The sequence below is a fragment of the Strigops habroptila genome, chromosome 3, assembly GCF_004027225.2.
Source record: "Strigops habroptila isolate Jane chromosome 3, bStrHab1.2.pri, whole genome shotgun sequence".
In the NCBI taxonomy this organism is placed as follows: Eukaryota; Metazoa; Chordata; class Aves; order Psittaciformes; family Psittacidae; genus Strigops; species Strigops habroptila.
The window spans coordinates 83,396,097-83,408,595 of NC_044279.2; the positions used below are offsets into that span (position 1 = coordinate 83,396,097).

At 40.3% G+C, this 12,499-nt stretch overlaps 1 protein-coding gene across 5 annotated transcripts in view; it reads right to left on the reverse strand.

The window, feature by feature from the left end:
• Positions 1–175: 175 nt before the first annotated feature.
• Positions 176–12,499, reverse strand: part of SPATA5 (spermatogenesis associated 5) — a 197,257-nt gene continuing 184,933 nt past the window's right edge. For all 5 annotated transcript variants that reach the window (XR_003990412.1, XR_003990411.1, XM_030478201.1 and 2 more), the window contains one exon: positions 176–5,117. Coding sequence is in view for 3 of the 5 variants with exons in the window: in XM_030478201.1 (XP_030334061.1) it covers positions 4,941–5,117 (177 nt within the window). In the remaining 2 variants the exon portion in view is untranslated. The remainder of the gene's footprint in view (positions 5,118–12,499) is intronic.

Below are 12,499 nucleotides of genomic sequence, written 5' to 3' on the forward strand. Positions count from 1 at the left end.
AAAGCCCTGGAGGAAATGCATGGCTGAGTTTCCTACAGAAAAGATTAATAAATGAACAGGCAGCAGTTGCAAAAAAGGCGGACACAAGCCCTAAGATTAGGAGTAGGTTTCAGATGAAATATTTGTCTTCCAGATGCTAACCTACCATTCAAAACATGCCCAACTGCAAACGTGATTCTGCTCCCTAGGAAAAGCTCTTTATTAAATTGCACGCATTAGATCACCTACAGTATTTTCTTTCATGTCAGGGAAAAAAGGTGTCAGCAAAAGCAGAAGATTTTGGGGTTCACAGTAGGTAAAAATTATCGCAATTCACTACAACCATAACAAGAATGTTAAATACAAATACAAAAGGGTCACAATGTAAAACCAATCTTCCAAATGCAACTGTGTTATGGGTTAGCTCCATATTGGCCAGGACCTTAAGACAGAGTTTGGAACAGCTATAAAGAGCTTTACATAGGCCACCTGGCTCCTGAGTTCAGTGGCCAGTATGTCATGCTAGAGTAGCCGGAATGCACAGATTATCCACCGTCCTTCATCCCATCTGTCCTTACGTGCTGGCTTTGTCAGCGGTGGCCAAGCACTGGGCCTCCCCATCATATGTATCATGAGCAGGTCAAGGCGCAGGTCAGTTTGTCCCAACTCCCACTGCAAGCCGCTTCCTGCACCATGACTGCATTAGCACAGGGGTAATCCCAAGCCACAGGAGTGTGAAGGAAGCACATTCAGTTTTGTCCCAACTTTGTGATCACGGGCAGCAGGGAGAGTTCTTCATGCTTTTTACTAATTCTTTCAGGGGCTTTTGGCAAGGTTTTGACAGTGGGTGCCTGCCTTCCAGGCACATGTATGACTCTATCTTCCAAGTACAATTCCTTCTAAGTTTTCTCCTAGTTATCACTACATATTGAGCTACCCAAACCACTGGACATTTATTTGCTTTTCTAGTACTGGTAATACTGTTTCGCCCACCCAATTGACTGGTCTCTCTGGGAGAGTCAGAAACAATCAAAAGCCTGAAGGGTCTGTCTCCTCCACAGCGCTGATACATGCCTGTTGCAGTAAGGAGAGAGAGTTCTCCTGCCCATGAACTTGTGTCCATCAGTTAACTTCAGCTTAATGGGCAGTACACAGCAAAACATCAGGCTCTAGAGTTTGGCTTTCTCTCTAACCCTCTCCACACCCCATCAGCACAGAGCCTGACGCCCGCTTCACAGGGAAAAACCATCTATAGACAGCCTTCCCGCAGCAAGAATCGCCTGATGTTCAGTTATAGGAGCATTATGTTTGGCACGTGCCCAGTTTCTGAAGGAGAAGAACCACACTTTGACATTTAAAATGAGTAGAGAAACTGAAAGGAAAGAGCCAGCATACACAAACCAGAAAAATAAACTTTAAGGGCACAATATTTGAAAGGGCTGACAAGTCTAAGTTCAGTGATTTTGAATATCCATCTTTGAAAATTATCTTTATTCTGTCCCTGATGTTCGCCCTTGCACCTGAACTCAGTAAACCTTATGTTCTGTTCTCATTTAGTGACTGTAGAAAAATTATCCACAATAAACCTCATTCTTTTTCCAGGCTTAAGAATTGTGTATCGTACCTGCAGTGAAAATCTGGTTTATGCATTAGGGAGAATACAAGACTGAACTTTTTTTCAAGTTAAGTGAAGACATTTTTGCATTTTGGTCATAAATATTCTCCTGGTCATTTTTGGCAAACCTGTCAAAAGATATTTTATGCCAATTTCAAAGACGTTGTTATTGGAGGAAAAAGTTAGAGTTTGTATTTAAACAAAATGTGCCTAAAATGTTGAAAAGCTGATTTAATGTTAACAATTCTGCAACTCAAGCAGTTATGGGGCCAAAAACTGGCTCCAAAAGATAATGGCAGGCAGGAAAAAGACTTTATTTCTAAAGAACGTAAAGAAATAAGCCTAGGAACCACTTCAGCAGTTAAAGAGAGGATGGAAGAGAGATATTCTTCTCAGACGCCTTCCCTTCCATTCACTGAGCCTCTATTGTTTTATTAAAATTAAATCTCATGGAAACATCCAAACAACAGTAAACGTGATTAACCCGGCAGAAGAAAGAATGCCTCCATCTTTGATTTACTCTGAAGCATAGAGGTGTTCAGGCTTATATGGCCTCACACTGCAAGCAATTTGATTTGGTGCCAAGGCACAATGTGTTCAGTAAAACACCCTGTGAAAAGTTCAGCTCTGAATTAAAAAACACTCATTTAAATGACAGGCTAATGGAAGATACTTCAGAAGTGCTCTGTCCTACAGGGCCCTCATCACTAAGTTCCAATGAGAGGCTGAAGGTACAAAAGTGTTCACCAGACTGGATTCTGAATGGACTATGTTGCTGATACGCTTTAGCCAAAACTGAATTTTTGGTTACTTTCCAGTTTTTGATAAGTTTCAAGTTGGTAGTCCATGATAACGACGATCTGTCATTATGAACGAGAAGGCGAATCATCATACCTTCCTTTAAACCTCAATTTATCTGTGGCTTGGGACGGAGTAAGATTTTGAGTGGTATCAGTATTTTGGAGCAACAGAAACCTTCTAGGGACTTCAAATTTTAAGAGTATCTTGCTTCTTTAAAAATCAAGTTCTACAAACCCTATGTAAAAAAGGGAAGCTTCCTACATTTAAAATCCCTTCAGGCATGTAGGTATGTATCAAGAGATTTGGTTATCATGTGGATACCTGTGGTACTGCGTGGATGAGAGGATAAATGTTTGCAGGGATGGGTTCTTTCCTAAAGCATGAACAGCAGTCACGGGCCAGCATTCTCTCCTAATGTCCTAAAATTCAATGTGCAAATTCCAGCTCATGGCATCAGGAGCCCACATAGGAAAGGGCAGCCAGATCCTACCTGCCTCTCTCAGTTCAGATTCATGTGTTGGTGGACATTCCCAAGGGATCTGACTGAACACTTCTCAAGGAATGGCGATTTAGTTTTGCTACTCATCTGGAGCATCACATAGTGTTATTTTTAGGATATAAAATTATAAACAGAATTCATTATTGGCAGTAAAAACTACAGTTTTTCTTTCCTTCCTTCAGGAACATACACTGGAGGAAAGTGCCAGGGGATAATGGTGTGGCATTTAATTTTTGGAAACATCCAAAACGTAATGGTTATAATAAATGGTTCGCATCCTGATCTTCAAGATGGAGTATATAAAAGTTAGAAAAAGGATAAAGTAGTTTCAAATGCAGTCTTGATCCCCAAGGCAACTTTTCCAATTTATACTTTTCTTAATTCCCTCTGTCTGTTGTGCTATTAAAGTCAAACAATGAAAAAAAGAAAAAAACCTGCACATACATCACATGAACTAAGTAAACGACATGCTTTTTCCCATCCTCTAATCCTTTTCAGTGATAGTAAAATAAAATGCTAATTATAGCAACAAGAGATTAAAATAAAAGTAATAGAAAAGTTGCTATTTAAAAATAGTACATTTCTGTTTGAAAGCTGCAAATTATGTACAGGGTGGAACTAAGAGAGAAAAACCATAATCAAGGCCAAGAGATTACTTTTAAAATTTCATATTGATAATGTAAGTAAATATAGTAGAAGTCTCCCTTAGATACATACAAATTTCTCAGAAGTTTATGTAAATTTCTAAATAATTATTACTCTCTCCTGAATATATATCTAATGACTGCAAGAAAGAAAAGTCTTCAGAACCATCGATAAACAAATCCAAAAAATAACCTTACACAGAGCCTAAAATTATATTTGTTTACTTCAACAAGTGAAAGCCGGATTTGGCTAAAATTTTGATCTGGAAATTCTTCTACTTACCTGCAAAACACCAGGAAAACACAAAATTACCCAATGAAATTGAGGGGTTTGTGACCTTTTTCTTTTTTTTTTCTGTCCCATTTTTGTTAAAGTTTGTATTCGTTTTGCTTTACCTTTCCCTCTATTTTTCATGTCTGGAATAGAAAAGCTCAGTCTTTTTATTGCGAGGAAAAAAAGCCAAAAATGAGTTTGCTTATCTCCGTTTCATACTGAGTGCAAGAGCAGAGAGCCCATAAGGACCTGTCATCATTTCAACAGGTCATATAACAAAGAAATAAGCCAAAAAGATTTTATCTGTCCCTGAACTATTTTGTGGTCATTTATAACAGTTTTTGCAAGGAGGTTTTCTTATTCATTAATTAGGATTCATTAGCAGTTTAAGTGGCCAGCTTTAAATTACCAGTCAACATTCCTATTTATTTTGATGGAAACAAACACACAACAACAGAAATTTTTCACTGAGGCCTGGCAGTGGTTTTGGGTTAGCCAAGGGATGTACAATTTTTAAGGTGCCTAATTCCCAGTACGTGTAAAGAGGAGTTGTTTAAGACGAAAAATAAATATTTCACTATGATCAGTCACGATACCTTAGTTTTACCTTGGAAAGCTCTATGTTCGGTAAGCCTGTTTGGCAGCTTTTCTGGAGATCATAAATCAAAAGGTTCAGAATAATTTTCAGCATTTTTTGTAGTGAGGCCACTCCTCAGGTCTGTGCCTCACTGGGATAGTCCCTGGTATTAGACTATGGTTGAGGCAGGAACAAATACAGGCAGTAATGACACTTGTTGCTACTCTCTTTAGGGCAAAGAATCCACCAAAAATTCAGAATTTGATAATTACTTTTTGATTTACAGATACACACTCTGATAAACTGACTTAAACCAACAATCTTACCACCTCTAAAATGCAGATTATACCACTGAAACTGTAAAAATATAAAGTTTTAGATTATATCAATTATGCTCCAAACTTTCAATAACAGGCATTTATTACGACAATTCTGCACTTGAGTTAACTTCGGACACTCCACTCACAATACAAAATTCTTTGGCTTTTGACAGCTTTACAAAGGAAATTCACTATTCACACTGTGAATGGGTGTACGTATTAATTTGCCTTTCAAAGCGCGTGCAGTCCACTTTGCTGCTGATAATCTGCATAAAACTGGATTAATGAATCAGGAATTCTTGGGGTCACGACAGTCAGTGCGTACCGAAAGTGCCGTCCCATGATAGATTTGGCATGTATGTCTTCCTGAAGAGCTAGAAGGGCTGCTTCTCTGCAGACTGCTGTTATCTGCAAAGAAACAATAAAGAAAACCCCCACAGAGCATTACTATTATAAAATATATTACTTGAAAGGAAGAAAGCAAACACAAGACACCAACATACTCTAAATGCCAGATGCTCACACGGACAGAGTTTCTCCAAATATTTTTAATAAATGAGGTTGTGGGTGATTAGGACATCCTAGAAACAGGATATAGCTCAAAATTGAAACCACAGTAACATTACATTTCATATTACAAATTAACTTGATAATCATATTACCTTGTGTTAAACTCCCCGCGACACCTGATAAATTAAAACCCCAACAACCAGCGATACATTTTTCTGTCCCCAAAGCACAGGAGCAGATATTCCCAGGCTCTGCGGGCACTTTTCTTTCTCAGCTATACACTGGGAAAGAAGTAAAAACAATTAATTCCAAAAGGCAGGCTAGAAGGAGAGAGGGGTGTGTGGAAGGGGAGGAGGGTTAAGGTCTCATACCCTGCAATGTGTTTTTAAGCTCTCTGGACTTCAGACAGCGGAAACAGACTGATGCCAGTGTCACTCTAAAGACACATTACTGTGGTGAAAAGAGCTTGTGGAATGAAAAGAGATATTGTGATTTCCAGTGCAACAGGGAAAACAGTGATTGATATTGACTGCTCCCTTATATCTGTAAATGAAAGAGCCAGCTGAAACACATTTGTCCAGCTATTCAGCATATTTTCTCTGTTTGTTCACTTACTGAAAGGAGTTCCCCTGCTTATGCTGTGCTAATGGTTGCCAAAGCCGTTTAGTAGCTTTTTAGAGGATTTAGCAGCATGTTTAGGAAGCTTTCACGAGAAAACATGCATGGATTTAGATGGCTTTGTCAAGTTACAACAATATTACTATTAGTTCTGTGCTGCTCTAATGAGCAGTGAAGCTAAACACTGCTCTTATGCATTTTAATGCTTTTCAGGACTTCAGAGACAGTTAAATGTGGAAGTTAAATGTGGAAGCGTAGCTGAGGTTTAGTGCAACAACTTCTTGCGGAGATAAGTAATACATCATCTGGAAAGTTAACGGAGGGATACTGGTCTTTCTGTTCAGGTTTTTCTCCAAGTAGACAGTGTCACTATTTCCCTATCTCAACACAAAAATAAATCTACTTCAAGAAAAAGAAAAAAACTCAAACCAGATCAAATCCCCCTTCCCCCATCCCTGTCTAACACCAAACCCAGAAATCTTTCAAAAGGGAGAAGACTTGACGGAAAAGTATCCTGGACTCTAAACTTGTGTTGGTCTTCGAAGGAGGAGTCCATTTCCCCTTGATAAATAGTGCAATAAGGGCAAATTTTACACAAATGAAGAGAAAGAGACTTGCTGGGGGTTTTCAGAGGCATCATTATAAAACCCACTATGTGGTACAGTAGGTTTTGACTGTCCTAAGTCTGCTCACAGAGTCCATCGCCGATCGACATCAGAATTATGAAGCAGGGTATTAGTACAGCACAAGACTTTCACTTGTTGGGAGCTGACAGGTTTCACTGAAGGAAAAGCTGAAGGAAAGACTGTCAAGTTGCCAGATCCAAGAAAGAAGGAACAGCACTGCCAGTCTTATTTATTCCTGTTCCATTTGTACACTGATACTCTCAGGAGGAATATCAGCCCATAAGCTGATACCTCTGATGATGCTTTTTCTCTATGCTTTGCCAAGAGTATCAGTAACAATGATGATAATTAACCTCCAAAAGGTTTTTTTTGTTTTATTCTTAAAGACTGAACTGTAAGTTATGTGATAACTGAAAATTACTAGACATGAGGAAGCACCAGAAAACTGATAATTACTTTTTATTTTACTTCCGAGGAACATTTCAGCTGCTTTTAAAGGAAGAGGAAAGAATTTTAAGGCATGAATTACCATTCTCCCCTTTCCTGGCTTCACTCAGAATTCTTGTGGACTAAATGTTTTATGTATTATTGAGTAATAAACAGCGGGCATTCTGGCACAGTGTTTAAAATTTGGGCCCTCGTGTCTAGTCACAGAAGTCACGTGGCGTTGTTTCCGTTCCTTGGCTAACCCAGATTATCAGGTTTCTGAGGTAAGAGATTCAACAAGGCAAGTTTGATTATTTTTCTTCATTCAACTACGCAAACTTAAAATAAAAAAGAAGTCCTCACCAGCATTCTCACTAGCTAGTAAAGCTAAATCACTTGTGGAAAGCAAACACAAGGAGCAATACAGCCACAGTGAAATGAGAGCGAATTCATCTGGTGAAATCTGCTGTGTTAATGGCCTAAGCTCTACTGGTTTTTCATAGATTTGTCACAGTCACATTAGGACATTTCTTACCACACCAAGCAACAGAAGGGTTTTTAAATGTCATTTCTGCCTAAACTTAAAACAAACATAGATTGGGTCAAGTGAGGTGAAGAAGGAAGGTAGCAAAAGGGGCCAACTGACAGCAGAGGAAGGAAGAAAACCCGCGGCTTTGCAGCAAGGTACAGATCCTTCCCAGGCTTAGCGACACTCCAAAACCAGAGGCTGCATCTAGATTATCAGTTTTAAAAACTTGCAGCAGACCTATCCTCAGTGAATTTGTCCAATTACTTTCTTAAATCACTTCTCTTTTTGGCCTACACAACGTCATCCTGTAATGAGTGGCACAGTCTAATCATGCATTTCATAAAAAAGCATTTTGGTTTGTCTTAAACCTGGTAATTTCAGCAAGTGCCTCCTAGTTCCCGTGTTATGAGAACAGTGATTCATCGGTTGTTCCCCATTCACCTTCTCCGTACTGTCAATGATTTTACGGTTTTATCTCATCCCCTCTCAGTCAGATCTTTGAAGAGTCCTCAATGATTCAGCCCCAGCTCCTGCAGAACTTGGCCATCCTTGAGGCTGTCTGCCATGTCGCCATCGCTAGTTCTTCTCTATCCTTGTGCTGTTGAGCAGCTGAAGCCAGGCAGGGCACGGAGAGAGCCGTACCATGGCAAAGCAGTGTTTCTGGATTCCCTTCCTATTATTGTATTTGCCATGATATTAGTGCCAAGACGATTTTTCTCAGAAGATTATCCACACTGCATCCAGTACCTTTTCCTGAGTAACAGTATCTAATCTAGGTTGTATACTTGTGAATTTGAAACCTGGGCGATTTTCTTTTCTCTCCATTGCGTTTATCAGGATGAATAGGCTCTGCCTGCCTCTATAAATAAATGCTGTGAACCAACATTATCTATTTGCCAATTTTAAGACAATGCTTAATGATTTTCAAATACAAATCCAAGGGATCACCGTTTTTACCTTTTCAGTATTAAAAAAGACAAAAAAGTGCAATCTTTTGGATCTCTGTGTGTTGTGAGGAACATGAATAATGTCCTAGTCCTGTTCCAAAGGCAAAATTGCAGCTTGACATATTGAAGGACAAAATAGATATTCTTGACTGCATCTGAATACAGAGCAGCTTTCAGCATTGACTGTTAAAGCAGTAATGAAGACATTAAGTGATTGACAGAAACAACAGTGATTAAACAGCAACAGGCCAGGCACCAGGTAATTAAGCAATAACTACTGAGGTGTGGGGTGTTATTGCAGAGACGAACAGCCAGCCAGGTGTGGTTAAATACTACCAAATCCAGGAATACCAGAATACACCCTAGACTGAGTGTTAATATCAATTATAAATCAAAGTTTAACAAACATAGTTCTCATTTTCAATGGAATGAGAGCAAATTACTGACCTTGCATTAGTCTGCTGTTTGCAGACCTCTTCTAGTGTGGAAATAATTCTGAATTCATGTGTTAAAAACAGCTCCTCATTTTTATAAAGGACTGATTTATCATCTCAATAAGTGCCTTAAGATCAGAAAATAAGCAACTAATTTAGAATCCCACTTCAGAGTCAAAAAGGCGACTGTATCAAGTTATCCTGGGAGGAAACGAGACCTAAAATTTGCTATCTGAACCACCGACATACACACTGATCAGTAATAAGCAAAGCCACATACAAGCTCACAGCTAAGGTGCAAATAACTGAATCCCAAAGAGAAATGGATTTACACCTAGTCATACTTCCCCTACCACTTTACTCCCAGCAACAATAAAATGCCCAGTTACTATTCCCTGAATAAACAGTATTCAGCATAACCCATCTTTCTCTCAAAACCATTGGTTACACTGGCTGATTCAGTTTGGCTGATTCTCCCCCACTCTGGCATTAAGCACCGACTCTTTCCAGTGGACTGAAAGTCCTTTTCAGCTTCTTTGTATTTAAAGTGCTCTAAATAGCTTTAAAGAATTTTTTTTTTTCCTCTCAAAAAAAGGAGGAAAAAAGAAATGAGCTTCTGTGTTAAAGCCTTAGGTATTTTCAAGAAAGTGGTTTTGTTAGTGCAGAGTCTGTTGGGAACACCTGTGAATGTCGGGTTTAATTGGGCTGCAGCTGGTGTCGATTGTGTGCACCCTAACTGGCAGCCACTGGCTGGCTGTACATTGTGTTTCATTTTCCTTTTTCCTTCCTTTTTAACTTGCTCCTCCACCCCGCCAGTTCAAGTTGTAAGGGATTGTGTGTAAGAGGGATTAGGAGCCTGGAAACAGAATAGTACCCTGCGGTTTGTGAATAGCGCAAATTGTGGCGCTTCCTGGAGGAAAACTACCTGCAGGACTGCGTGCCCACACGGTGTGCGCCTGCTAGGCAGCGTCAAAGGGATGCTGTCTATAGGTTGGGGAGTTTACTTTCCCGCTCTGTTAAGGAGAGATAAAGGTTCATACATGGCATTTTAAAAAGACATAAATAACTCCTGGGTCAGGACATCTGTTTCTCACTTAAGCAAATGCCTACTTGCATCAGACACCTCATCTTCCCCCTGCATCGGAAGCTGCCCTACAGAGAGCAATAGCCTTATCCACATCAAACCGGGGAAGTCAGAAAGTTCTGAGGACCCTGGGCCACCACCTGACCGAGGAAAGAGGTGAGCATGGATGTCTTTCTGAAGTGAGAAAAAAATCAGAAGATGCACCGTAGTCAGAGAGGCTAAAGGGAGTGGCATGGAAAGGTTGCTGATGGTATTCTAAAATCAACATAAATATCTCCATTCCATGCAACTCCAGCAGCACGTAACTTCCCACGAGGGACTTGTATGAAGCTCAATGCCAGTGCTGGGCAGAGGTGGTAAATACCTCTAGGGTTTTCCCACCCCCAGCAGGTCACTCATGCTTGAAGTGTGAGATGCCATAGACCCTCTTTCCCCCTGCTCCTTTGTGCAGGCACCACCCGCTGCCGGCTACGGGGTCCCACCCACCTCTTGGGCTGGCTCCGACGCTAAGCTGGCGCTTTCATTAACTGAGTCAATGCACCAGACCATCAGAAAACTAATCCAGACAAAAAAGGCCTTAGCTTGCCGCTGGGGTATTGAGATGGGATTCACCAAGTCCCAGTTGGTATGGGAAGGGTGGAGGGCACAGCAAGTGGGACACCTCTGCCTCCAGCAGCGGAGAGCTGCTGGACTACCTCATGAAATGTTGTGCTCGCTTACCCCGCTTTAGCATCCTGCTGCGTATGGCTGGCAGTCTGAAGGAGCTCAGGAACCACAGCACGATGCTGGCTGGGTGAGGGAGACATAACCTAGATAACGTTTTGGACAACATACTACTATTAAAGATGAAAATACTGTTTTAACATGTCACAAATACAATTTTTCCTCTAAACCAGACTAAACTGAGAGGCTCTTTAATAGTGAGACATGGAGGTTTTGATGTATTTCAAAGAGGCTTAAATGTAGTACTTCTTTTGTGATTCAACTTTCCTGTTTCATGTACAAAACAGATAAAACAGGAAAATACAAGATTCATGCCTTTTTTCCCTTCTCTGAGAAGAGAAATTCTTACAGACCACAACAAATATTGTTTTGCTTAGGAGAAAAAGCTTACGATACCATGAAATAATTGACCACCCTGTGACAAATTTTGATCTAATCTTGGAAAGACAAAGAATAGCCCCTGTATGTGTATCTCATCATTCTGCTCAGTTCTATGATCTGTAGATTTAAATGACATGGATTATATGTTTGGGCATTTTGGCAAAGGAAAATAATCTATTCTAACCAGAAGACGATAAAATATATTGGCATAATGCTTTTCATACAGTATCCATTGATTCCTCAGATTCATGTATTGTACCTACCATGGGAGCTTTGGAGTGAATTTACTCAGAATGATTGTTGCTCTATAAAACTTTCCTTCCTAAAGTGTGCAAGGCACTCGCAGGCCACACAAGTGCCTCAGTGAGACAAAGGCTTCTTTGATCTCTAAGCAACTATATTCTACAATGTTATTAGTTTTCCTCAAGTACATACATCTGTATGGTACTGTATTCATGAACACTGCCTTGGAACAGACGAGTTCCTATCCATTTTGCAGCCATCCTCTGTGATAATATCCTATAATTAAATATTATTTTTTATAAAAAGATAGACTTCTTCCTTGTTTATTAAAGAGACATTCAATATGAGCAGACATTGGATCTACTTTAAAAACAGGTCTGTAGTGATGAAGCAGCACTTCGCAATTCTCAATTAAAAAAGATGGGTATTATGTGTATCTCGTGTCTCTGATCCAACAGGCTGAGCAAACAATCCCTGCTATTCCTGATTTCTTTTATGGGAAGTTGTTACAGAAATGTAATTGAACAAAACCAGCTCCTTTAGTGATGTCTGTAAGTGACCTCAGTTCAGAACTGAGCAGACTGGCCCAAATCTTCACTTTTAATCTATAGTTTGCTTATTTGCGTAATTTTGCAGACTCATGTGCATGTGACTATGCATGTGGATATCCACAGCTTACCTGAAATGCTGCCCAGGGACATATAGTGGTTGTACCACCTGAATCCACCTGGTCTGACCAGGATGACAGCTTCCACTCAGCTCCTTCCATGGTGGCCACAGCAAAGACCAAATCCACCTCTGCCCACTCTTCCCTGTCTCAGGCAGGAGAGCCAGGCTTCAGGTTAACCTAGTCTACCTGTTGCGGTCACCCAGTGCCAGAGATCTTGGTGTGTCAGCCAGGGGCTGAGCCAGGCAATTAGCCAGTAGGTTTTGTGGGACAACAGCATCATGACAACAATTCATGAGACAGTGGTGACCACAAAACGCTGTGTTTAACTGCAGGTACCAAAACCTGAGCATGGGTTGTGCCTGGGCAGCAGACAGTATTACATGTCTTATGCGTATCAGTAGCTCTTATTATTCTATAAAGCTTAAACACGCCCAGAGAAGAGAAAAATGAGGTATGTAGCCAAAATTAAGCATATGTATCATAACTACAGTACATGATGACAGCTAGAAAGAATAAACCAGAGCCTTCAGTGGTACATGCTAAGTGTCATCACACATACCTCAGCTCATCCCGACACGTTCTAACAGAGCGAAGCTTTG